This window comes from Pseudophryne corroboree, chromosome 2, assembly GCF_028390025.1.
Source record: "Pseudophryne corroboree isolate aPseCor3 chromosome 2, aPseCor3.hap2, whole genome shotgun sequence".
Taxonomy (NCBI): domain Eukaryota; kingdom Metazoa; phylum Chordata; class Amphibia; order Anura; family Myobatrachidae; genus Pseudophryne; species Pseudophryne corroboree.
The window spans coordinates 149,478,094-149,503,853 of NC_086445.1; the positions used below are offsets into that span (position 1 = coordinate 149,478,094).

Below are 25,760 nucleotides of genomic sequence, written 5' to 3' on the forward strand. Positions count from 1 at the left end.
AAGCGTTTGATCTTGTCAGTTGGGATCACCTATACACGACGCTGGATAAGTTTGGGTTTCCGCTGGACCTGATCAACATGATACGTAATTTGTATTCCCCCTCCTCATCTCGCATCATGTGTAATGGCTACCTGTCGGCTCCTATTCCTCTTCACCGAGGCACAAGGCAGGGCTGCCCCCTTTCCCCACTATTATTTGCTATCGCCATAGAGCCCCTGGCTATTAAACTGCGGCATCTCCCAGAATACTCCGGAGTATTGGTTCATGGCCATGAGCTCCGTGTGAGTTTGTTTGCAGATGACATGCTCCTCTTTATTTCACGACCTGAGACCTCTGTCCCGTCGATCATGCTGGCTATTTCTGAGTTTGGTGCTTTTGCGGGATATCGTGTTAATGCCTCTAAGTCTGAACTCTTCCCACTCAACTCGATTGCCTGTCAGCGCCCCCCGGTGCCAGTTCTCACTCAATTTAAGAGAAACACCTTAGGCCTTAAATACTTGGGTATATATATCCCTGTGAATATCTTAGACCTATACTCAGTCAACTATACCGCTGTTTTTAACAAAGTTTCCCAATTGCTATCCACCTGGTCATCTCTTCCTGTGTCCCTACTAGGAAGAGTAGCTATTTTGAAGAGTATTGTATTCCCCAAGATCTCTTATCTACTCCAGATGATTCCTATCCAGCCCCCTACTAAAGACTTAAAAGAATGTGATAGAATGTTCTCCAAATTCCTGTGGAATCACAAGAGGTCTCGGATTTCTTTACCTAAACTTAAACTCCCCCGTGCCCAGGGTGGCTTGGCTGTACCAGACCTCTTGGCTTTCTTCCAGGCCGCGAACTTTAGGTATATCTCGGATTGGCTAAGGGGCACCTCCTCATATGTTAATTATGACATGGAACAGAGCCTTGTACACCCTTACGACTTAAGGGCTTTGCTACATACCCCGAAAGCTTTGCTCCCACCAATGGTACGCCCTAATATTCTTTTCTGGGACGCCTATCGTTCCTGGTGGGCCATTAACAAGGCCCTACATCGCAACCCGGAATACTCTCCTTTCATCCCATTGTGCGGAAACCCCTGCTTCACTCCTCCCCTTGACAATACCAAATTCCTCACATGGAAATCTAGGGGCATAGCCCTCATTCGTGATGTGTTCGACCCGGGTGGCCATGTATTGTCATTCGCGGATCTAGCCGAGAGACACGGTGTGCCCTCATCTGATTTCTTCATGTTCCTACAAGTACGCCATTTTGTACAAACTCTCCCCATCCCTCCTGTGCACGAGCGGAGAAAGGATCCCTTGTCCGCCCTGCTGGTCACGTTACCTACCTTTTCATATAAGATATGCTGGTTATACCGGGACTTGTTGCCCGGCAAGCCGGAGGTATTCTGGCCCCCCATGTTGTCAAAATGGTCGAGTGAGTGGTCCTGGGACCCATCGGTGGAGTGCTTCCTCTCCCCCCTTCCTGCTATACTGAAAGCCCTGCATTCTGCCCAGCTTCAGGAAATCCACTTCAAATTTTTACATCGGGCATATATTGCCCCGGGACAACGCAAATATATGGTCTCTACAGACTCTGGTCGTTGCCCCAAATGTAAAGCACCAAATGCTCTCTTTATGCATAACTTTTGGCATTGTCCGAAAATTAAACGATTCTGGAATAAAGTAGTATGGTATATAAAATCCACCTTCCGGATCTCTCTCCCTATGGACCCAGCGGCACTCCTCGGCCTTAATACTACAACCTGGCGTTTACATCCATCCCAGACATACTGCATTCCGTTTTTATATGTACTATTGACCCTGGGGAAAAAGTTAATTCTGAATCATTGGATATATCGAACCTCCCCCTCCCTAGGTAACCTCAAGTCTTTACTTACTAATACACTATACTTTGAACGCCAATCAACTCTCCCAGACCTTGACCGCAACGCTTTGCGCTTTTATAAGAAATGGGGACTATACATTGACTCTCTTCTACCCCCACAACGAACTCATATACTGAAATTGTTTGATTCCCTTAGTTGGGATTCTTACCGCAGACTAGGTATCCCTATTGGTGATGATCCACCTTCGGCATCAGGGTGATGCTCGCTTTCGTACCTTGATACTGAGCGATTTGATCCCCACAGTCCCTAGGAATGTGCCTTATCATGTACGATGAATATTTGTTAGGCATCTGCAACCCCCCCCCCCCCCCCCTCCTCCCTCACACTTCTTATCCATGTCTTTGTTGTCTTTCTTTCTTCTTTCTTTTTCTCTATGATTGTCTAGTTGATTTTGGTTTGGCACATGTGTGACAATGTGCAGTTTTTCTTCAATAATATATTATAGGCCTAAAATGCTGTTTATAATCATCACTGCTGATGCTTTGATATGGTCCTCTGCACTGCTCGCTCCTATACACACCACCAGGGGTAGTGGTGATGTTTGATACTATGCCACACCTTTGTTGCCTATTATGTAATCCATAAGTATAAGCATTTTACATGCACTTTGTACTGCATTGTTTCTCTGCCTTTTTCTCTCTTTATGTCTCTATGTGGAAAAACTAATAAACATATTTTCAAAAAAAAAAAAAAGAAGGCTGAAAGTTTTGTTTTCATGTACAGTACTCTACACTAACACTACCTCTGCAAGTTGTTACACTGCACAGTTCAATATGATCATACAGCCCTACAGAACCTAGTGGCTGCCAGTAGGGGAACTCTCAGTGGGACTCTGTGGGACTGGCGCATTCAGAGTGAAGCTCTAGATTAAGCTATACTCGAGAGGGTGGACTTGCATTGTCAGGCCTTCCATCAAATTGTGCTATTGGACGTGGCAATGCTGTGTTTTACTCCCGCCTGTTATCTGGGTTAGGACTTTTATGATGAGTGAACACAATGTTCCGCATTACACGTTATAGTTTCCATTCCCATGATTTGGGGGGTAGTCAGAGGCGTATCTACGAAGGAGGGGACCCATGTGCAGTCTCCGCGTGTGGACCCCCTCCTCCTCCGTAGCTGACAGCACAGTAGTGCTCTGAGCACTAGAGAGACTCTGGCACAGTGCCAGAGACAACAGCGCTTGCGCAGGTGTCCGGGAAAATGGCGCGGTGGCCATATTTCCGGAGACCTACACAAGCGCTTTAGACTCTGGCACAGTGCCAGAGTCTCTCTAGTGCTCAGTGCATTCACTGTGCTGTCGGCTACGAAGGAGGAGGCTGCCCACATGCAGAGACGCCGATGGACACCAGAAAAGGTAAGTATAGACAAAATGGGTGCAGTATGTGCAGTGTGGACCCCCTCTGGACCCAGGGGCCCGTGTGCAGGTAAAGTGGAATCATGAGGTAAAGTGGAAAATCCTTTGAATAATATTGTGTTATTGCAAGAGACGGGGGAGGTGTACTAAGCCATGGTGAGTGATAAAAGTAGAGAGAGCTACAGTAAAATCCCAGTCAATCAGCTCCTAACTGCCACGTTACAGGCTGTATTTGAAAATGTTCAGGAGCTGATTTGTTGGTACTTTTTCTCTCTCCTCTTTACTCTCTCCAAAGCTCAGTACATCTGCCCCTGAGTGGGTGACATGTATCAAGCATAGGAGAAAGATTAAGCGTAGAAGTTGCCTAACACAACCAATCAGCTCCTAACTGTCATTTATCTAGCACAGTCTATGATATTAACAGCTGGACGCGGGGCAACTACTCCACTTCATCTCTCTCCAAATCTTGATATATTTCCTATTGTGTTTTATTATGTACATTAGACTAAACACAGTGCACTAAATAAATACTTATATTGTAAAGGATGAGAAGATGCTATTTCCAATACCCACTCAGACGGCAGACGACTGTAGATCGCTTCTACCTACATTACACATTCATATGATTATATTGTCCACAAACACGTGCCTTCTGTTACATTACTTCTCACCTTCAGCTAAGACGTCGTTCTCATCCATGGAACTGCACACTTTGGTGGATGCTAATGAGGTAGAGGAGCCACTGTGCTGGGAGCCCTGAAAATGGCAACAAAAGCACAAAACAAAGTTAATGAGCCTCAGTGGCTGCTACATTTGTTGTTTGACAGTGTAACTATGGGAAGAACTGGAGTTTCAGTGAAGCCTTGCATAAGATATATAGCAGCCCTAATAGTGTTCTATTTAGTGCTGTTATGTATCTTGTGTTGGTTTTCCTTTATGAGAGCTGGCAACCTCTCATAGCAGCGGGCCTGTAGCCACTATCTGCTTTAGCGCCCAGGGGATTACTTTCTGTCAGTGAAGCACTAGCCTATATGTACTTGAATGTAAAACATATGTAAATCTATTATTTTAACACACACTGTTCCCCTTAACACAGTCAAGGCAGCCATTTTGTGGGTTGTACAAATGTACATGGGAATGCATCTTCTCAATTCTCTAGGAACCTGTGACATCAATGAGACCCTGGTGGATGCAGTTATTGAGTAAATGAAGCGTCTTACTGATGTCCACAGCTCTTAGGTAGTTAATAGGCTGCACTCTTAACGCATGCTGGCTCAGCCTACAAATGACCAGCTGTGCTTTGTGAGTGATGGGAGTACTTGTAGTCATGTGACATAGGCACAAGGCTAGGATTACTAGTCAGCAGACGCACGATGAGCTATGAGGATATAGAGGAGAATCCGCCCCATATCTGAAAGTGGCACCTATTGAGGGGCACAGGGCACATTCTGAGGGGAAATGTGTTGTAATCCACAGCGACCAAAATGGTGTCCTTATTGTGCGGTATACATGAAAGCAAACATCTTATTGCAATCTCTCCTAGCTTGATCAAATTTGCCTTTTTTTCTGGATGAAAGGGTCACCACATGAAGTCAGTCTACGGCACATGAATATACTGCATACACAATAAAGAACTGTTACTGATAACCCACAGCTCACGTCCCCAATGACTGCGTTCAGATCGGAACCTAAATATACGAAAGTCAATTTTCCAGTTGATGTATATTATAAACATACTGTACCTTATTTACTTAGTTGAATTACATGTGTTATTGTGGCAATGTGTGAAAGCTCCTGGGTACCAATTAGCACTCTTTCCTTTTATGTCAGCTCATTACATTTCTTTTTAGTTTGAAAGGAAGGGAGTCTGCGGGCAATCTCCAAAATGTATTTCTTCAAGATTAGGACACTGCAAAAGGTATTTACATGTACAGACTTGGGGGCTGGTGCAGAGTTGTTGGCAAAATGGGTGTAAATTACATAAAGAAAAAACAAAGAGCATAACAAACAGTGTATGTTCACCCCTCTGCCATGCCGAATGCATCTGCAGATTCTTACTTCTCCACCTCGGTAGCAAATGCGGCTGCTTGATGGAAAGGGTTGAATATGGGATACTGGCGGTGGTCAGAAAACTGACACCAGCATCCCAACTGCTTGAAATCCCGACAGGGGCACTGGAGGAAGGTAACCCTAGTCCTAACTCTCCCTTTAACCCTCCCTCCCCGAGGCTTTACCCTAACCATCTCTTCCCACAGCCTAAACCTAACCCTACCACCCCGCGGCCTAGACCTAACCTCCCCTCCACACAGCCTAACCGTAACCTTCCCCCTGCAGCCTAACCCTAATCCTCCCCGGCATACTTACGTTCGAGATCCCGAATGTCAGGATTCAGGCGCTGGCATTTTGACCGCTGGGATCCCGAATTCCGGGATGCCAACTACATCCCTATGGAAAGCCATAGTCATCTTAGTCAAATGCTACTATGCATTTCTATAGGGAAGGTGCAACAGGTGTAAATGGGTGCTTCTGCAGGTCTGTACTGCAGTCAGACTACGCTTGAAAACCTTCCCCCTTGTACCACCTCTGCAAATGCAGGTGGGCGATAAGTGGTAGATGAAACCTAAATTTGCACAAGTTCAAGTGGTTGCTTTAGAAGTATGTGTATGTAAATAGATGGCTTTCCTCTGTGGGACTATGACATTGCTAAGTCACTATTAAATGTATATTTACTAAAGGTCAATTTAAAAAAAAAAATATCAAAATCAATCTAAATAGATGTTGTGTTTCAGGGGCTAAGACGCATATTTGCCAATATTTAAAAGTTGATATGAAAATAAATCATCTGTTAACAAATGTGCATTTTAGTCTTTGAAAACTAACATTGATTTTTAACTATTCTAAAGCAATGAAAATCGGTGTAACTCAACCTTTTGTGAATTTACCTAGGCTTTAGGTAACGGAAATGTGATTGCTAAGCTTTGGGATGTGGATATTCATTTTATGTTATGTCATATACTGTATCAATAGCAGAAATATTTTAATATTAATATGAGTCCTACATTTACTAAATTAAAATATAAAACACAAAAAATAGGCTGCACTCCATAGCAACCAATCGCATTGTAAGTGTCAATTTCTTAGTACAGTTTAGAACATAAAAGAAAATATCTGAATGGTTGCCATGGCAGCAGCTTCATTTTAATAAACTTGCCCATAATATTGCCATTAAGTACTCCACAGTCCATATCCTGATGATAAGTAGGACAGTGCTATATCTGGTAGTGTCACAGTTCTGGTTTCCCCTTATGAATGATGCCGGCACTATGAAAATAATGACTTTTAAGTGCAAAGGCATTAGTAATAAGTCTTGCATACTATATATAGCAGGGACGTGCGGTGAGCTAACTGGCTCAGGAGGCACTGGCTAGCCCCAGAGCCAGATTTACATGCAATATATGAGCCAAAGGGTACATCTGGGCATACTCTTAAAATGAGAAAATTGCACTAACTGGAGAGAAAACATGAATGTATGTTAGGTATCTAAACTAATTTTTTAAACTAATAAATTAAAGAAAAAATAAATATATTATATGTATATACCTTCATTTTTGTGCTGACCTACTGCTACTTGTATTATTAAATTATGTAAATTTATAATTTTGTATTTTTGTTCAAACACCATTGTACAGTGCTGGGGTGCCTTGTGATACCTTTTTAAATGAAATATCATTTTAAAAGTTACTCTTAAATTAAAATGTATTGGTCTGTTTGTCTGTCCAGTTAGGCATTCAGACACCCCTGTACTGATTGGGATGAAACCAACGCGAGGTGGTCCAGTTGGGCCGGGCAGAACTTTGACCTGGTGAGCCTGTTCTGGGCCTTCCACTAGATGTATTTGGATGAAAACTTTACAGAGGAGTGGCAACTGTTCTGGGATGCCTAATGGAGTGGTTGAGGTCCCAGTCGGACCTCACGGCGGAGTGCGCCAGGGCAGAACTTTGATCCTGGGAGCCTGTTCTGGACCTTCCACTAGATGAATCTGGATGAAAACTTCACAGAGTGAAACATACTAGGGGGTTGAGGTCTCAGATGGACCTCCTGATGGAGTATGCTGAAGAGCCACAGGTTGGCCAGGCCTGTACTAAACGGTTGAGGTCCTGGTCAGATGTCCTGTTGGTGTACGCAAGACAGAACTTTAACACAGACAGCCTGTTCTGGGACTTTCACTGGATGGATTTGGATGAAAACTTTAATGAACTGTAATAACTGACAGAAATAACAATAATTTAATGATCTGAAATAAATGACTGAAATTACCATAAATCAGTAACCTAAAAGAACTGACAGAAATGGAAGTGGAAAGACAAAAAATATGGTGTACAAAACAGAAAGGAAAGCTGTAATAGTAAAAAGTAAAGAAATGTCCAGTGCGCAACAGCAGCTAGTTTAACTTAAACTCCTGTGAGGTCTCCTCCAACCCTCACCACAAGTGCTCAAATACAGAATAAAATATTGGAGAATAAGACTTGACCAGCGCTTCTGTTAATCATCCAGCTCTGACGTGTTTCTCATCATTTTCACCGTCATAAATTGCCGTTTATAAAGAAGAAAAGTATATACTGTATAGTGAAATACCATTTAATACACAAAAACAAACACAAAAATAATACAGTACAAATCCCAGAGCTAAGTAACAGGTACAGTGGGTAGAACTGTGGTCAAACAGTTCTAGATGAGCATGAGGGTTTAACTAATGGAGTTCCGGATTGCCCCTAGTAAACCTACTGGGGTCTTTTTCAAGGTGCAGATATGACTGCATATCTGCACCTTGAAAAAGACCCCAGCACGGTGTCGAAACGCGTTGGTGGTACCCATTTGGAGCTGACTACAGGATTGACAGTGGAGTGGAGATCTGGTTTCCTGCAAGATCCAGTAGGTTTACTAGGGGCAATCCGGAACCCCATTAGTTAAACCCTCATGCTCATCTAGAACTGTTTGACCACAGTTCTAAACCATCTGGTAATTGCCCACTGTACCTGTTACTTAGCTCTGGGGTTTGTGCTGTATTATTTTTGTGTTTGTTTTTGTGTATTAAACGGTATTTCACTATATATACTTTTCATCTTCATATACGGCAATTTATGACGGTGAAAATGATGAGAAACACGTCAGAGCTGTATGATTACCAGAAAGGAAAGCTGGGTATCAGTGCTACTGGCGACACCCCAAAAAACAAAAACAACACTGGGCAACCACCTCATGAGCGCGTTGGAAGAGCTGCTAAGCCGCTAATTATTTTTAAAATGTCGACAGTTACCTCCAATTCATTTATAACCTAATAACTTGAACATTTAAACCTGGGCAACGCTGGTTACTTCAGCTAGTATTACATAAATTTATCCAGGTCTTACCTATCATAGTGCCCATTCTAATATATACCGTAGACGGCAAATGCACAGACCCATACTAATAAAAAACACCAAAGGGCAGGTGGGTGGGGTGCTAGTTCGAAATGAGGACATGAGGGATACTGACCTACCATAGGTGGCTTGCAGAAGTGTTGAGCAGAGAGCTTGTTTTGTTCTTCTGTTGGAACCCACTGCATTATCAGCATTTTATTTTTTATTTTATTTTTTTGTAACAGCAGAGACATACAGTAAGCCATCTATTACTATTCCACTTGTTAAAAAAACAAATAAAAAAGTAATATACTATAATAATAGCTACATTGCATAAATAGTGCAATAACAAAAAAACATATACAAAAAAAACTAGAGAAGATAGCAACAAAATAGATACACAGAGACAAAAATATAAAAATAAAACAAACATCTAAACAGTGAAAGAGGCATCACAATGACAGCCCACACAGACATCAATCATATTTTTTTGTAACCATATTCTGTTTCACAAAGAAATCTTTGCAGAAATAGCTGGGATGTCAGATTGTGACAATAAAGCAAAGATCTTTCGTTATAGCAATAAAAAAAGATTTTCTGTAAAATAATTCATACTGAAGAATACAGAGTGGTCTGAGCCTATTTAAATGTATGAGTATCCTTGTATACTGATGTCATATATTATTATTATTTTTTATTATTCTTATGCTAATAACATAATAATAGAAGAATACTTTTTTTCTTCCATTGATAAGTTAATTATTTTTTATTTCTAACATGACAATGAATTTATTTCTATGACAGACCTTTTGTGATTTTTTGTTGCTTTATCTTATTTATATTCAAAGGAGATGAAAGAAGAAAAAACAAACCTAAGCTGACAATAATGATGAGAACAATTTCTGTTTTGCAATCATCTGCTGAGACATGGTTGTTTATTTAATTACTTAATGTACCGTGTGTGGTGACCTATAGCAATTAGGCTGTTATGTCAATGGCATAATCAGGAGAAAAAAATATAGACGTACTCATAATAACTCTTAAGAAGTTAGTGGATCTAGCTCTGAGTTTAAAGCAGAGCAAGTACTGCAAGTTACTTTGCAGCAGGGCAAAACCATGTTGAGGCAGATTTAGAACGTGCAGAGAAATTTAGATTAGAGACGGTTGTATTGAGACTTCAGTCTTAATTGCAGTGTAAAATAAAGCTGTCCAGCATTTGTGGGCTACAGTCAAAAGCAGACAGTATTTACCTTACATGCACCCCTCCCTTGTATTACAGCATGTGCAAGCTGAAACCAGTAGCACTCCAACAAGGCAGGGCAGTCCCATGTGTTTGCATTGTTGCCATCCAATTCACTTTAGATGAGAGCTCCAGACACCCAAACCTCTCCCTTCCCCACAACACAGTAAATACTTTGAAATCCACAGCAAATGTCTCTGATCAACAAATTTAATTTTCAGAATTAAGAACGTTTAGGGACAGACCTTTGCTCTAAGCCCACAAGGCTGTTGTCTAGCAGTTTTGATAGGCTCTTTAATATCACAAGTTTCCCTCAAGGACAATTTTCGAGAGTGTGATGCATCACCTTGTCAGATGCAAGGCTTGAGAGAGCGGTGGATATTTTTGGTTGAAGGATTTGTTGAGATACTGTATGGTGTACAAAAGGGATTTACTTAGCATAAAGAAGGAAACAAAAATTACTGGTAGAAAAGTATTCTTACCCCAAACTCCACAGAAACCATCAAATATCTATATATATTAAGATTGAGGTACGTCTACAAACTTACCCAATATGTCTTATAAGAGAAACTATTTCCAAGGACTAGAGGTCTGTTTCCAAGGACTAGGGTGTTCCCCCTATGATCCATCAAAATGATTACTCTTCATTAAAGCAGTCCATATTTGTTTAGGATTGAGACTGTTATTTATCTGCTCAAATGCCCCCCTGTGGGCAGAGGTATATGGGTCGGTCCTCTAGGATGATGATATTGTAATTGGAAGTAATAGTACATATAGTAGGTGGGATGCAGTCAAAATGTTGACAATAACAATGTCAGCATTCGTAATATCGACACCACAATGTTTATAGTTACAGTATGATGATGACATAGTTTGAGTCTTTTTTTTTTCTCTAGAACAGCTGTACGTTTGTAACCCATTACTTGTTCCCTTAAAAAGACCTTTTTCTATAAGTCTGCAACTTGCATTGTTATTTTTTTAACCTCTAGTAGTTTACCACTTACCTTTGTATCATTCAGGTTATTCACGGAACTTGAACTGCTTAAATTTCAATAAATCTAGAAAAATGTAGATGTTCTAAGACTACAGTATGTAATCCTTATTGATGCGGCTCTCCTGGCATGAATAACATCACACTGGCAAAGGCATAATACTCATGAACGTTTCAGTGCCCCTTTATTATTGGCACTTTCATCAGGCTAAAATACATGAACGGTGAGTTAGTAACAGGTTCTAAAAATAGACTAATTTTAGAACCGTGTGTATGGGGTAAACTAACAGTGCCAGAAAACAGTAAACAAATACTTCACAGTAGATTGATAACCCCCAGGTATGCAGTAACTGTATGCCACGCCCTAATATATAAAGGGCGTCCGCTATTTCTTAAATAGATCCCGCACTAGTACGAGTGCAGGGTGGAGCAATGAAGGTTGAAGAGAGTGGATAAGATCTGAGCGACCACTGGTGGCAGCAAAATTCTAGGTACTGCGTAATTTTCAAAAAATCGGGGTTTATTACAGAACAAAAGATTAAAAACACATGTACAGAAAACCAGGGTTACAAACTACACAGGATCTATATAGTAGCAAGATGAACCACTAAGACTAACTGTTCCAACCGGGACACAGTTTAAGAGACACATAAAAAGCACAGATAAGAGTTAAAAAAGGATAAAAGGTAGGATAAAAGCAGCTTAACTGAGGATTCAAGAGTAGTATAAGAGTCCTAAAAATAGACTAATTTTAGAACCCGTTACGAACTCACTCACAAGTTCAGGCATCTCTTTGAGATCTTCAAGAAGATACTACTTAAGAGGACTTTGTTCTAAGGAGAAAGTGGTCTGGACAAGACACTGTCATTATACAGCTCTAATGTTCCATTTTTGGTATCAGTGGACATTCTATAGAATTTCAAATTATATTTTATACATTATATCAAGGTTTATTGTGGGTTGTGCGTCATCCATATGATTGGTTGGAAGTTGCCAGTATAAATTCCCCATCTATTGGGATTTTAAGTGTTATTCTGTTATACTTGCTTACAGGAGACCTTCCAAGAGGAGCAGCCATATATATATATATATATATATATATATATATAATACTGTCAGACATGTATTTTACACACCATGAGTTTTAACTTTACCACACCTAATAACCGTTTTTTCCTGCCACGTCATGTGAATAAAACACAGATATGTCTTTGTGGGCATTTCCCTTACACCCTGAGAAGTGTAGCAGACCTGGACCTAGGGTTCAAGGTGAAGCACCTGACATATCTACTAACAAGGTGAAAGGGATTGATTGGTGGAGTTCAACTTTAACAACTTGTTTTACCTCATATGACCAATACAATTTCATATTATCCATTTACTGTGAATCTGTCACTTACACACAGTACAGACAGGCATTTTGTGTGTTGAACTAATATTCATAGGATTGTACAGTAGGTTTTCAGTTCACTAGATACCAGTAGCCCATGAATATGTCAAGCTTCATGAACATAAGTAAGACTTCAGGATTGTAAATCAGGCCATGGATAAGCAGTGGCACGGATTCCTTACAAAATGGTAAGCTGCACACTGATTCAGACCACAAAATGGATGTCTATTGTACATACAGTACTGTAGATGACCGTTCTTCTTGAAATACAGTATGTAAATATTATGATTCACTTTGTTGTTTTGTTTATCCTTTTATCATTTCATATCCATGAATTGTAAAGTGAGGGCTAGTTTATATATTATTCATTTTTTTGTTTTGTTATTTAGACATAACTTCAAGGTAATGCTTTCATTTAAAAAAAAAACTTATTTATGTTATGCTGTCTCATTATCAGCAATGGCTCCATATTTATTTTCTAAGAAAAAAAATACTACTGGGAGAAAAGTATCCCTAGGACTTAAATATAGAAATATAATATGGTCAAAACATAAACTGAACGGATATCCGATACAACCAGATGAACATACCACACTGCCTTAAGCTGTCTTCAAGATGAATATAGATTTTTTTTTTTAAAAGCCTTTCTTAAATTATGCATTCCCTTAAGGAATGGTCCTGCTTTTGCGCAGGTGGAAAAAGAAAGTGACTGACATCTTCATTTTGTAAATCTCTTTGTTACCTGAAGATACTCCAGGAAGAATTTTTACATAAATATTTATAATTTAAATGGCTATTTTAAAATGCATTAAAACAGAACAAATCTTAAAGACATTAATCCTTGCTTGGTTGTCTTTGATGATTACTTAGAAACATGTTCACGGAGCCTTGAAAATAAATGGGAGCAGAGAAACACATACTGTATGGTTTTTAGAAGAGTGGTAATTTGGGTCAAACATATTTCTGAAAATAAAGTATGGTTTACGGATCAATGCAGTCTTTCAGACGCTTGTATAATGGCAGTAAAGCATATTATGATTTTAGCTAATACCTTGCTACAAGGAAAATGTCTCTGCACATTCAGAATGGGAAATTTAGCTGCCCTAAAAAGCCATGTAGCATAAGGAATATATTCTGTACTTTGCTAAAGGTATTATTTAACATTCAGCTTTGCAGATGCATTATCTACTGCTTTTATGGGAGCACTGTTTGCACATGAAGTAGAGTCATGCAGTGCCAGGCCACCTTTACAGTGCAAATAAGCAGTTATTTCAATGGCCGGATTAAGAGGGAGTGACAGGGCCGGTCACCCCGGGCCCATAGCAGTGGGCTAAAGGACCTCTGATGTCACAACCATGTAACCCATGATGGCAGAGGGAGGGGCAAGGTCATCTCAAGTTTAGAACATGGGACTCCCTTGAAACATGTACCCTTGCTTCACTCACCACGCTTTGCGCAAGGAGATTCGCTTTGCTTACCACAGGTCACTATTCCCAATAGATGTCCATGTAATCTTGTCCCTCCCCCTACTTTCGTGGGTCACCTGGTTGTGACACCAGAGGTCCTTTAGCCTACTTGGATCTAGCATCTACCTACTGAGGACCCATAGAGTGCCCTGCCAGAGACTGGCACATCCCAATGGTGGAGAGTCTGGAGGTGGGAGTGCCACCCATCACCATGGAGCACCTGCAGAGAGCCCTAGCCAGCTAGAGGAGCCGCAGGTGACACAGCTGTAGTTGAGACCCCTGGTTAATTGTATGTGAGTGGCTGTGTGTGTGTTTTGTAAATTTTCTTGGTGGGGGCCCCACAACTTTGTTGTCCCAGGGCTCCCACAACCCTTAATCCGACCATGCATTATTTTATATATACTGTATAGTGGCACAAATATAATATCTGTAATATAGATCGCCTCACTTGCTTTCACTTACCCAAATTAATAAATAACTGAGGGTCAAGTAAGCAATTAATGCATAGAAATATAGAAGTTACTTTTAAAGAAAGTGTGCAATTCACTTAGACATGTATTTGACATGGCATTATGTTGTTCATGTATCAAACAGTGAAAAGAGTGGAGAAATGAACCAGTGTAGAAATTGGCCATAGCAACCAATCAGCTTATACCTATCATTTTATAGAATGTACTTGATAAATGATACCTCATAGCTGATTGGCTGCTACTTTATCTCCAGCGACTTTATCTTCATCCAAGGCTTAGTAAATAGACCCCTAAGACCCCCACTTATCAAGCATCTTGCAGTGGGGGTGCTAATGGGATCAGTATGAAATACCTACAATCAAAATCCCGACGGTCAAAATCCCGACAACAATTGCCCGCCGGTCAAAATCCCGACAAGGTCAAAAGATGAATGCAAATAAGGTAAACGAGCACTCATTGTTAAATAGTAGGTACATGCATCTGTAATGGGTGGACAAAAAACTGATAGCGCTGCATTAAAACAGTACTGTCAGGCATAATAAAATATCACAGAAAACAAGTTTTCAGCAGGAAAACTCATTGATAAATGGGGACCTAAGTGCCTGCAGGGAGTAGTAGAGCTAAATGAGACATAAAAATTCCCACTGTGCTCCTACATCACAAATTATGCTTATTGTGTTATATACTGAAGTTCTCAATAGCTCTTAATCACATTAATACTGAATGTGACCTACCTGGGGCACTGCCTGAGGGCTCACCCCTTCCTCAGGGATCAGGCTCCAGACTGTGCACTTCAATTATACATATGTCACATGATACTGCACAGGACTATGGTGTATTTTAGGGGGTTGTTAGCAAACCACAAAAGTTAGCAATTTGTCAAAACCATGCTACACTGCAGGTGGGGCATATGTAACATGTGCAGAGAGAGTTAGGTTTGGATGGGGTGTGTTCAAACTAAAATCTAAATTGCAGTGTAAAAATAAAGCAGCCAATATTTACCCTGCACAGAAACAAAATAACTCACCCAAATCTAAATTTCTCTGCACATGTTATATCGGCCCCCTTACTAACTTTTTTGGTTTGCTAAGAACTCTGAATAACCCCCTGCATACCTGTTATTAATCTGGCACATTGCGTATGCATTAGCAGTTTTAACTCTCTATATAAATTTATAAAGGGTCCAGACCCAGTACGTTATAATGGTTAGCCAAGCCTCTGTGGAGACTGGCCACACCCCCTCTGGAGGCTGGCCACACCTCTAAACATGGGCCCGTATCATTCCTCCGGATGGCCCTTCATACCCCAGTCTGACATGGACCTGGGGTCTGCAATCCAGATGCAGTGGATACCTAGTGACTGTAAATGTTTCATGACACTCTGCTACTGATGTGAAAGTTTCCTCAAGTAGACAGAGAATTGTAATTTCACCACTTTCACTGTCACTTTCACATAATTGGTAATATAATGGAGGAAGGCCGGTGATACCACACACTGACACTTCAACACACTGACAACTTACTTGAAATAGAATGAGGTGGATTGTTGATTAACCATTATAGACGTCTCTGTAGGAATCCAGGTAATGAATATTCAGTTTAAATGAACAAACTTCAACTCAATTTTTTATTGCAGTTTTGAATACATTTATCCTTCATTTAGCACACAGTTTTACACTAATGAAATAAAATACTTCAGATAACACTTTCTCGGATTCTCTATTACAATAATTAAAACCGCAAATTGAGCACGGGTGGTATTCATGTGACCGGCGGTCAGGAGACTGACGGTCACATGACCTCCACCAACATCCCGTCCCTCCACTATCCCGATGGATGGCATGCCAACCAACAGGGACTATTTCCACTCCAGTGAGGTCACCACTGAGCCCGCAGCGTGGCGAGTGCATCGAGCCCGCAAGGGGCCTGCTGCACTCGCCCCTCCCCGCCGAGATCCTGGTGCTGGTACCCAAGTGTAAGTGTCCTGAGGCACCCCAAGATGCCACGGCACACAGTTTGAGATCCACTGTCTTAAACCATTTATTAAATATTTAAGAAACACATTGTCTATGAAGCATACATTACATAAAACAAAACCCTGTCAAATACAGCAGAAAAAACTCCCTATCTCGCGTACGCAAAAATTAACAAATCTGCTTAAACACAGTCACATAACCAGAATCTACACCCAGTTCTTCCAATCAAGGCACAAGGAGGAGCAAGTGGCAGTATCAGACAAATTTGCATGGGCGCATATGTGTGCAGTACACACTGTTATCGGCACAGAAATTCATGCAAGATATGCCACACCAGCTGACATACAGCACTACTCACTCCTCATCTGCCCCATAGCGTTGAAAATCACAATCCAGGCATTTCTGTACATCAAGTGATTTCCTATCATCAAAGTCATCATTAAAAATGTTTTAATTAGGAAAACAAGACTCTAGACTTTAATATAGCACAGTCAATGGTTCCAAATGATTAATTTGTTGTTGTCAAAATACTAGTGTAACTAGGGGCTGCTTAATTAAGTAGTGGGTTGGAAGGGCTATTGCCTGAGCCGCTGCAACCTGGTGGCATAGACACAGTCACCCTGCCAGCGCCATCTGTTTTATGCTGCCTCTGTTCACTGCCGGGCCGTCCAACAGGCAGTGAACAGATGACAGAGGCGGCATGAAAGACTAAGCGGCTCTCTGCCAAGGCACAACATTCGAGGTGCACCTTCTGTGCATGTGGGGGTCACTGCCACATCGTTCTTTCCTCCTCAGTGTCCTGTGCAGTAGATGTGGCCCTTAGAGATGATGTGGATTGGAGCGCCTCATGTTGCACCAAAATTAAAGGTTGGTAGATCACTGTACATGAAGTGAATAAGTAGAAGTTGCCTTGTCACTAAAGTCCAGCCAGCCCTGGGATACGGTCTTCACTCATTCTGAAATGAGTGGAATAGAGTCCAGTCATCTCAGTAAGTGTGCCTAGTATCGAAGGGGGTGTTTTTTTATAAGTGTGCCCTGTAAGGGAGGTGGTACTAAGTGTTCCCAGTAAAGGAGGGGTTGGGGTGCTAAGTGTACCCAGTAAGCAAGAGTGCCCAGTAAGGGAGGGTGCTAAGTATGCCTAGCAAGGGAGGGTGCTCAGTATAAGCGGGTGCTATAGGGGCAGTGCGTGTGAGGCCATTGGGACAGCATGTGTGTAATGACAGAGCATCATGTGTTAGGCTATGGAGGCAGCATGTGTGTGTGAGGCTATGGGGGCAGTATGTCTGTGTAAGGCTATGGGTGCAGCGTGTGTTTATGTGTGAGGCTATGGGGGCAGTGTGTGTGTATGTGTGAGGCTATAGGGCAGGGTGTTTGTGAGGCTATGGGGGCAGCGTGTTTGTGTAAGGCTATGGGTGCAGCATGTGTGTATGTGTGAGGCTATGGGGGCAGCATCTGTGTGTGTGTGTGGCTATAGGAGCAGTATGTGTGAGGCAATGAGGGCAACGTTTGTGTGTGTGAGGCTATAGGGCAGTGTGTGTTTGTGTGTAAGTGGCTATGGGGACAGTGTGTGTGTCAGGCTATGGAGACAGAACGTGTGTATGTGAGGCCATGGGGGCAGTGTGTGTGTGTGAGACTATGGGGGCAGCACGTGTAAGTGAGGCTATGGGGCATCATGTTTCTGTGTGTGTAAGGCTATGGATGCAATGAGTGAGGGGGAGGGGGGCTGCCAAAGGAAATTCTTGCCCTGGGCTCCAACTTGTCTTGAAACGGCCTTGGGTATAAATATTAAGATCTAGTTAAAATACTGAGATTGGAAGTGTTGGCAAATTAGTGATTGTAAGTAAAATGATGACATGTATGTATGAAAATGAGTGGTTGTGTAGCCTCACTATGATACAAGTACACATATCCCTACTGTAAACAATATTTGGAGACATTTCTGAAACCTGGTGCAGAAGAAGCTGGAGACTCATAGCACCCAACCTTGTGTTAGACTACAGCGTATTACCATTCTCCCCAACTGCCATTAATTTAAATAGAAAGTCTATTGAACCCAGAACCCATTGTCCCTATTTCAAAGTTATTCCTCTTTTTCTGTGTAATATAAGGTTTTGTACACATTATACACATCCATTAATTGTTGGCAGTACGGATGGTGTAATGGTTAGCATTACTGCCTCACAGCACTGAGGTCATGGATTTGATTACCACCATGGCTCTACGTGTGGGGAATTTGTATATTCTCACCGTGCTTGCATGGGTTTCCTCCGGGTGCTCCGGTTTCCTCCCACAATCCAAAATATACTGGTAGGTTAATTGGATCCAACAAAATGAACCCTAGCATGAATGTGTGTGCGCGTACATGTGGTAGGGATTATAGAGCGTACACTCCACTGGAGCAGGGACTGATGTGAATGGCCATATATTCTCTGTAAAGCGCTGTGAAATATGTGAGTGCTATATAAATAACTGGTAATAATAATGGGTTGTTTTTTTTTTAACATTTTATATAATTTGGTCCTAACACAGAAACATCAGTTTATACCAATCTGATAGCTTACTACAGCACAAATGTTTTCCATGGTATAAAAGCATTATTTAGGCTACAAAGTTGCTGGATATTATGCAGTCTGAGATTTATGTCAAAACTGAAATAGAAACATGCAGGCTTTTATTCTTCTCTCGACCTCATACCTTTATTTCTAAATGCTCCAAGCGTACACTTGCCTCATTGCTCACTTCATGGGAAGTGAGCAAGTGCCTGTACTGTATGCACCTCTCAACTCACTTAAACCAGGATAAATCATATATTTGTAGATGCTATTATGATCTGTTTTGAGGTACAAAAGCTATTACATATTGTGCAGCTTTTACTAATGGTTGAGGCTAGATCCAAGTCGCCTAAGGGACCTTTTCCGTCAGGGGGAGGAGCGACGACACAAGGGGGTGGAGCTAGTCAGTGAGACAGTTGCTCTACTATCCCCGCCACCAACTATTACCTTTAGTAATTAGGTGGCGAGCGAAGCGAGCCCGCGAGGGTACTTTTCGGGTACCCTGTTCGGCCGTAGCTCCTCCCCCTGGTGACGTGTCTCCTCCCCTAGGTACGTCACAAAGTCCCTTCTCCCACTCCTATATAGAACCAACCTTTTACTAATGGTACCTCATAAAGAAGTGAATTGGCAGATATCCAATATTAAACTGCACCTTTTATGGAATTTTGCAGAACACACACACTTTGTTTTCAATGCAGCCCATTCTCCCCTGGCCATTCTTGAGGCTACATTCCACTTTGAGTCAGTAAATGTCACATGGAGGTCTGCTGCCTTAGCCCTATAAACAGAAAATCGCCAGAGGGTTGGCTGGTGCTCCGAATGTCATGATCCTAGTTTGCAGCATACCTCAAACCAAATACTGGATTGGTTAGGATAGGGATTCACTGCACACTAACAATGTCACGCTTATTTATGTCAAACGTATTTTAAAACACTGGTAAGTTTCAAAGACGCAGAGTCACAATTTGCAAATTGTTTAACTTTGAAAATATTAGATGATTATTTGTATGTATTCAGGTTAATCAGATACCAAGTACCAGTTACTCAGACTCTATTCCTAGATCTGGATTATCATAATGGACAAATAATAGGTGTAAACATCTAGCAGGTGAGTACAGTATGTAAAGCTCTAGGTGCCAATGTTTGTATTACCCACAAGCAGCAGGGAAAGTAGAAAGACAAAATGGTGTTTTAAAGAAGTCTTGCGCTTAGAAGTCTGCCCCTTTGAAGTATACTAGTAAAGAGGAAGGGAAGTGTGTTTGCAAGAAGCGCCTTTCATATGTGAGCACAATAAGGTCACCTTCCTATGACCACTTGGCTTAAATCTAGGAGTCCGGAAATGTGTTGCTCTCCAGCTGTTGAGAAAGTACAAATCCCAGAATGCCCTGCCATAGTATTACTTTTAGGTAATGCTAAAACTGTGGCAGGGCATGGTGGGATGTGCAGTTTTACAACAGCTGGAGAGCCACAGTAGAGGCCGACAAGGGCTGACGATGCAGGGAGTGGCTTCCAGCTCGCTGCTAATAACACCCACCTCCCAACGGGTCTGCCCTGTGTGTCTGTGACTGACAGGTAGGACTTCCCTGCCAGTCACATTGCAGCCAATGCAGTCTCAGACTGCATCTGGCTTTACTGACAGTGAGTGGGGTGGAGGATTTAACCTGGTGGACTGCAGTCCTTCAGCCCATAGGTAAAAACCGCCACTGTTTCCAACCATGATAATGTCAAGGAAAGTATTAATCATACATACACATTATAAATCCTGCTGCAGCATTATACAGAATTTAATTGTTTAAATGTAACATTTTAAAATATTATATTGCACTATGATTTTGTATATGCTTTTTAGGAGTAAGCTTGCTTATTGTTTTCTTAAAGTACTAATTAACTATGATTAGTAAAACAAATCAATCAACAAGTTGTGCCTTACTGTAAATTATGCTAAAAATTAAGTAGATATGATTTACCTGAATAAGCAGTAGAATGCATTAAATGACACTGGAATATAATTAAGTGTTGAGCTACAAAAAGCTCAAAAGAATGGACTGTGGAAGTTTATCCAAAGTTATGATTTAAAATTAATAAAAAGATTTATCTTCTCTTTACAAGAATGTGTGTGAACACATGGAACATAGATTGAGTTCCACAGTAATTCATACAGTGGTTCTCAAGAGAAATGTGTGTTATCTAAATTATGTTATTCCAAAAGTTAGTAATGGATAATAGATATAATACCAGACTTTCTATGTCATTATAATTATTTGTATTTGCTAATTTTATCATGCACTATACATGTTACCTTTTTCCAGTGTATACTAAAGAAGATTGTACTGGCATGTCAGTGGTTTGGTAGGGTATGTAAACCTACCTGATAAAATCAAGGTACTGTAGAGCTATCTAATTCATGCATGGGGTTTTGGTTGTAGTTTGATGAATTCATGTTCATTTTGCTCTTAATAATGGAGCATGTTATTATTCAGCATTCTGAATTGACTCAGGTGGTGATTTCTCCCATAAAAGATTCTTTGGGCAGAACATAATTTTCCACATATCCATTAATGTTGGGTTTAATGCAACCTTTTTAGTGACGTTTGGGATTTAGAAAGTAGATTCATTACAATAATAATATGCTGTAGGGAAAATTATATTTATTATTATTCTTTAATATGTTCATCATTTCTCATCCAGCTAGAATCATAGAATCTATACAACTCAACTGGTTATAAAAGGAAGTGCTGCATACAAAGCATGTGGGCCACAAAAAGTACCCAGAGCATTATTAGAATGTAATAACAGAGCAGAGTATTTAAACTCATACTACTCCTATATGTCCACCAGTAGGAAATGCGCCCTGAGAGGTGCTATGAAAACATAGCTGACCTGAGCATCAAAACGTTAAAAGAAAACGAAGGGGTGAAACTTCTGTGAGGACAGACAATGATATAAAACATACATGAATACATTGCACTGCTTTTATTTATTTATTTCCATTTTTTCTATTTACTCTATTCTATGTTGTCGCCAACAGTAGTTTGGAGTTGCCTTGCCTACAATAATTAAACTTATAAACACATTAAGACATCAAAATGACATGAAAGCTTTGACCATTTCCCATATATTTTTATTGTGTGATATTATGTAATCATTTCACTCTTAACAAAACAACAATGTTTATGACATAATCAAAACTTCAGTAGAGCATAATAGATTTCCAGTATTCAAAAAACAAGACATCATTAAACTAGTGTATCTGAGGGTCTATGTATAAAGTGTCTACAAGTTCAGCAATTTTTCAGCACTTATCATTTTTGGTTGTGCCTTCCAATAGTGTATTATTTCTCAAAAGTGGGTTTACAGTGGATCATCAAATTCACATTGCATTACAAAGTAAAAAAAAGTTCTCCAACCACTGTTTTTTTTCCCATTTTCTCATGATAATACTAGGGAGTCACATGTTACTATAGGAACAGGACACTCAGCTATGTTGGTAAGAGAACCACTGCTTGAGTTTGTCAAAAATCTACATGTTGCGCTCCCTGTACTCTGTAATTATAATTTGGTAGCAGATGATTTGTAATGGTTTAACGTTTACAATTTTGTTCATTGTCTTTCAATTTAAATTTCGCAAGTATAACATTTGTGAAGTTTTTGGAATATTAGACAAGTTACATTCAGTGTTTGTCACCAAAGAGTGTAGCTAAGTTAGATGACCTTAGAGATCACTTTACTAATACATAGACCCGTACAATGTTTTCACTCAATGCCAAAGTTATTTCCCATTTCTGATAAAAGTAGAAACTTTGTTGATTAATTGGAAAAGAAAATAGAAGAGTACAGTTACAGCATACATTTCTACATGCAAATAATATCCACTTTCTTTGGAGGAGAGAAGAGTATGAAAACAAAAAATATATTATATAAATATAATAAAAAAAACTTATATAGGGCCTGGCTCAATACCAACATTTTTTCTTGAAATACAAATATTTTTATTACAGTGGCTTCAAAATATATTCAAATTCAAGATATCGATTCATGTGATACTGTTTTGAGGATATTTTAGAATATAAAACTAAAGTCATGCTAAAATGCTAGTTACTTCTATAACATTGTGCAAGAAATAATTATCAGCAACTAACCATGCAGAGGCAGATGCACCATGTAGATGGATTATGTACTATAGGAACTTAATGTATCAAAACTGTACATTACTTCCAACATCTCAAAGGGGTATAAGATTTTATATATATATATATATATATATATATATAGAGAGAGAGAGAGAGAGAGAGAGAGAGAGAGGACTTGTACAGTATCTTAGAAATGCCATTTCACAAATGGTGGGTATATTGATGGCATTCTAGAATCTGAAGATGTTCTAAAAAATTAATTTTGAGCCAAATGTAGTTGTGTGTGTGTGTGTTTTTTATAAGGAGTTTACTGGTAAGTACTACTAGAGGCACTTTATTCATTACATCCATTATTTTTTATTGCAGTGTGATAAGACTGACAATATCACAATAATATGTGTTTGTAGTTTTTCATGTGTTTTAGTAATATGTGAATTTACATTCAGTGCTACTACACTTCCCTAGCATCAGCTTGAACTAGCATTCGTTCTTGTAAGAGCACAGCTCTATGTACTCAAAATACACCCACAACATATGTGTCCTGTAAGAATAAAACATATTTCAGTGAAATATTTCAGGTTTCCAGACATTGTTATAAATATGTTTCAACTGTGGAAAGTTGCACATGGATTGTCATTTAGGACAGGAAGCTGCTATGCAAAATAATGCATCTAGTTTAGCTTTTTAGTAAAACCGCTTTCACAAACGTTCACAGTGTGCTTAAATCTGCTTTGTGTCTACAGCTGGCCGGCATGTCTGTTTTGTAAATTTAATATGATGGTTTCCATGTACTGGGTACCAAGACACTGTTTAGCTATATCACATTGGGAATCCTTCCCACATTATATCACTATGATAGTACAGTAAAGGTGGGTACACACTGGCCGATATAACGGCCGTTCTCTTGAACGGCCGATATATCGCCGGTCCGTCGGCCAGTGTGTACGGCTGATACGTCTGTGAACCCCATCGTTCACAGACGTATTGCGTCGGCCCGCAGCACAGCCGACGGCCAATATATCTACCGATATATTGGCGCGTCGCTGTGTGTGTACCGGCGGTCAGCCGACCGCCGTACACATGCTGCGGCAGCCGGCAGTGATTGACAGCTGAACTGGGCGGGCGTGTGTACACGCCCGCCCAGTTCATGACGTCAGTCCCAGATGGATCGGGCAGTGTGTATGCTCAACACACTGCCCGCTCCGTCCATAGATATATCTGCCGATCAACTGATCGGCAGATATATCTACCAGTGTGTACCCACCTTAAGCATTGTTTTGACTCTTATTAAATTGCTATTAAATAGCTTAGACTAGTTAGGGGATGCCCTGAAGACTGGCGGGCAGTATAGGCACTGAGTTTCTTCCACATCAGCACTAATATAGAGTGCAGTAAACAGTGACTCAACACTGTGCTTGTGTGATGGCTACATGGCGTGAGAAAGCAAAACCAGGTATAAGGATCAGGCTCTCCGTGGCATGACTCATATAACATCATTGGAGATTAAAAATACCAGTGTGGAAATCTATGGGCGCTGGATGTTTCAAACCCAGTTCGGTAAACACTGGATATATAAAGTAGCTGGTGACATGATCTGTATATTGCAATCACTTGCAATTTAAAAGGTTTCTTGTGGAAAATATAGGCAGTAGCCTGTGTGAAGCTGATGTATAAGAAGTGCAACACCATGTATGTACAATGAATGCAAAGCCCATCGTAAATGACTACCAAAGAGTTAGTTAGATTAGCATGGTCATATCTTTAGTTGTATATGAACAGAGAAACCAAACATAGACAAAAGACAAACTTTAGTGCAAAAAAGTTAGTCAAAAGGTCCTGCCTCATAAGGCTACAGCCATTTTCTTGTCTTGTTGGCCCCATGAGAGGTAGCTAGGAGAGTGCAAACATTCATGTGATCATTTCAAGCTAGCAATTAAAAATCTACTCAATAGGTACAGACAATAAGGCAGACATTTTGGGCAGCCATTTCTTTGTGCCTTATGCCTCATCAATGTAACTACCTCCTAGTGAAGAGATGGGCTGTATTCTGAAAATATTGGTTCAGCTACCTAACATGGATGCCTGTGTAGAGTATATGAAACAGATACACTGTGTGATACTAATACCTGGTAGAGCTCATCTTACAGACAGAACTCCCAGGACTGAGAAATACTTTATTTAAATATTACTGCACGGTAAAGCAAACAATTTGTCCACTTGGAGTAAAGTTCCATAGGGATTTGTTCATGTTATTTGGATATTCCCAATGTTAAGCAGTTAGAAGTGAAAAATAAAGAATGTGTTCTAGTAGTATCCTGAGTGGCTTTTATGGACCGATATGTGACAGTCATTGTTCTATGAGCGGTATTCAATTAGCACAATTAATTACCACTGCTTATTACTGCACCAGTGCTATACAATTAGCCCTGTTCGCTGCCACTTATTGTGGGTTTGGTTTGCCTGTTCAGGGAGGCGAATCCAAATCTGCAGTAAGTGCCCTTTTATTCCCGCAATAAGTGCCGTGTAAGTACATAGGTCCTCGGCTTATCGTGGGACCTATGTATTTTCACATGAAAAATGGGGGGGAGGGGGGTTTCATGTAGGGTAACTGAATAGGGGTGATAAAAAAAAATTGTTAGAAAACCCTGTTTTTCACGGCCGTGGCACTATCTCGGCTAATTGAACACCCCTCTGTCTGAATGGATGGACACATTGTGGATGTGTCAGATACATGCCACTGAAGTAAATGTTCTAACAACACTGTACATCTCATTCCTCCGTGTTTTATTCCATTGCATAAATCTTTATGAAGCTACTGTAAGTGATCCTTGGTTACCAAACATTTTGGGATCTTACATTCAACAGTAGCCAAAAGTCTTTGTATAATAAATGATAATAA

The 25,760-nt window shown here is 40.5% G+C and overlaps 1 protein-coding gene across 5 annotated transcripts in view; it reads right to left on the reverse strand.

Moving 5' to 3' along the window:
- The window catches only part of DCLK1 (doublecortin like kinase 1), a 560,745-nt gene that overhangs the window by 126,497 nt on the left and 408,488 nt on the right, over window positions 1–25,760 (reverse strand). For 4 of the 5 annotated variants that reach the window (XM_063951825.1, XM_063951824.1, XM_063951822.1 and 1 more), the window contains one exon: window positions 3,920–4,004. In XM_063951825.1, the coding sequence (XP_063807895.1) occupies window positions 3,920–4,004 (85 nt within the window). Of the gene's footprint in view, window positions 1–3,919; window positions 4,005–21,830; window positions 23,403–25,760 lie in introns of those variants that run through there. The other variant, XM_063951826.1, reaches the window with a different exon arrangement.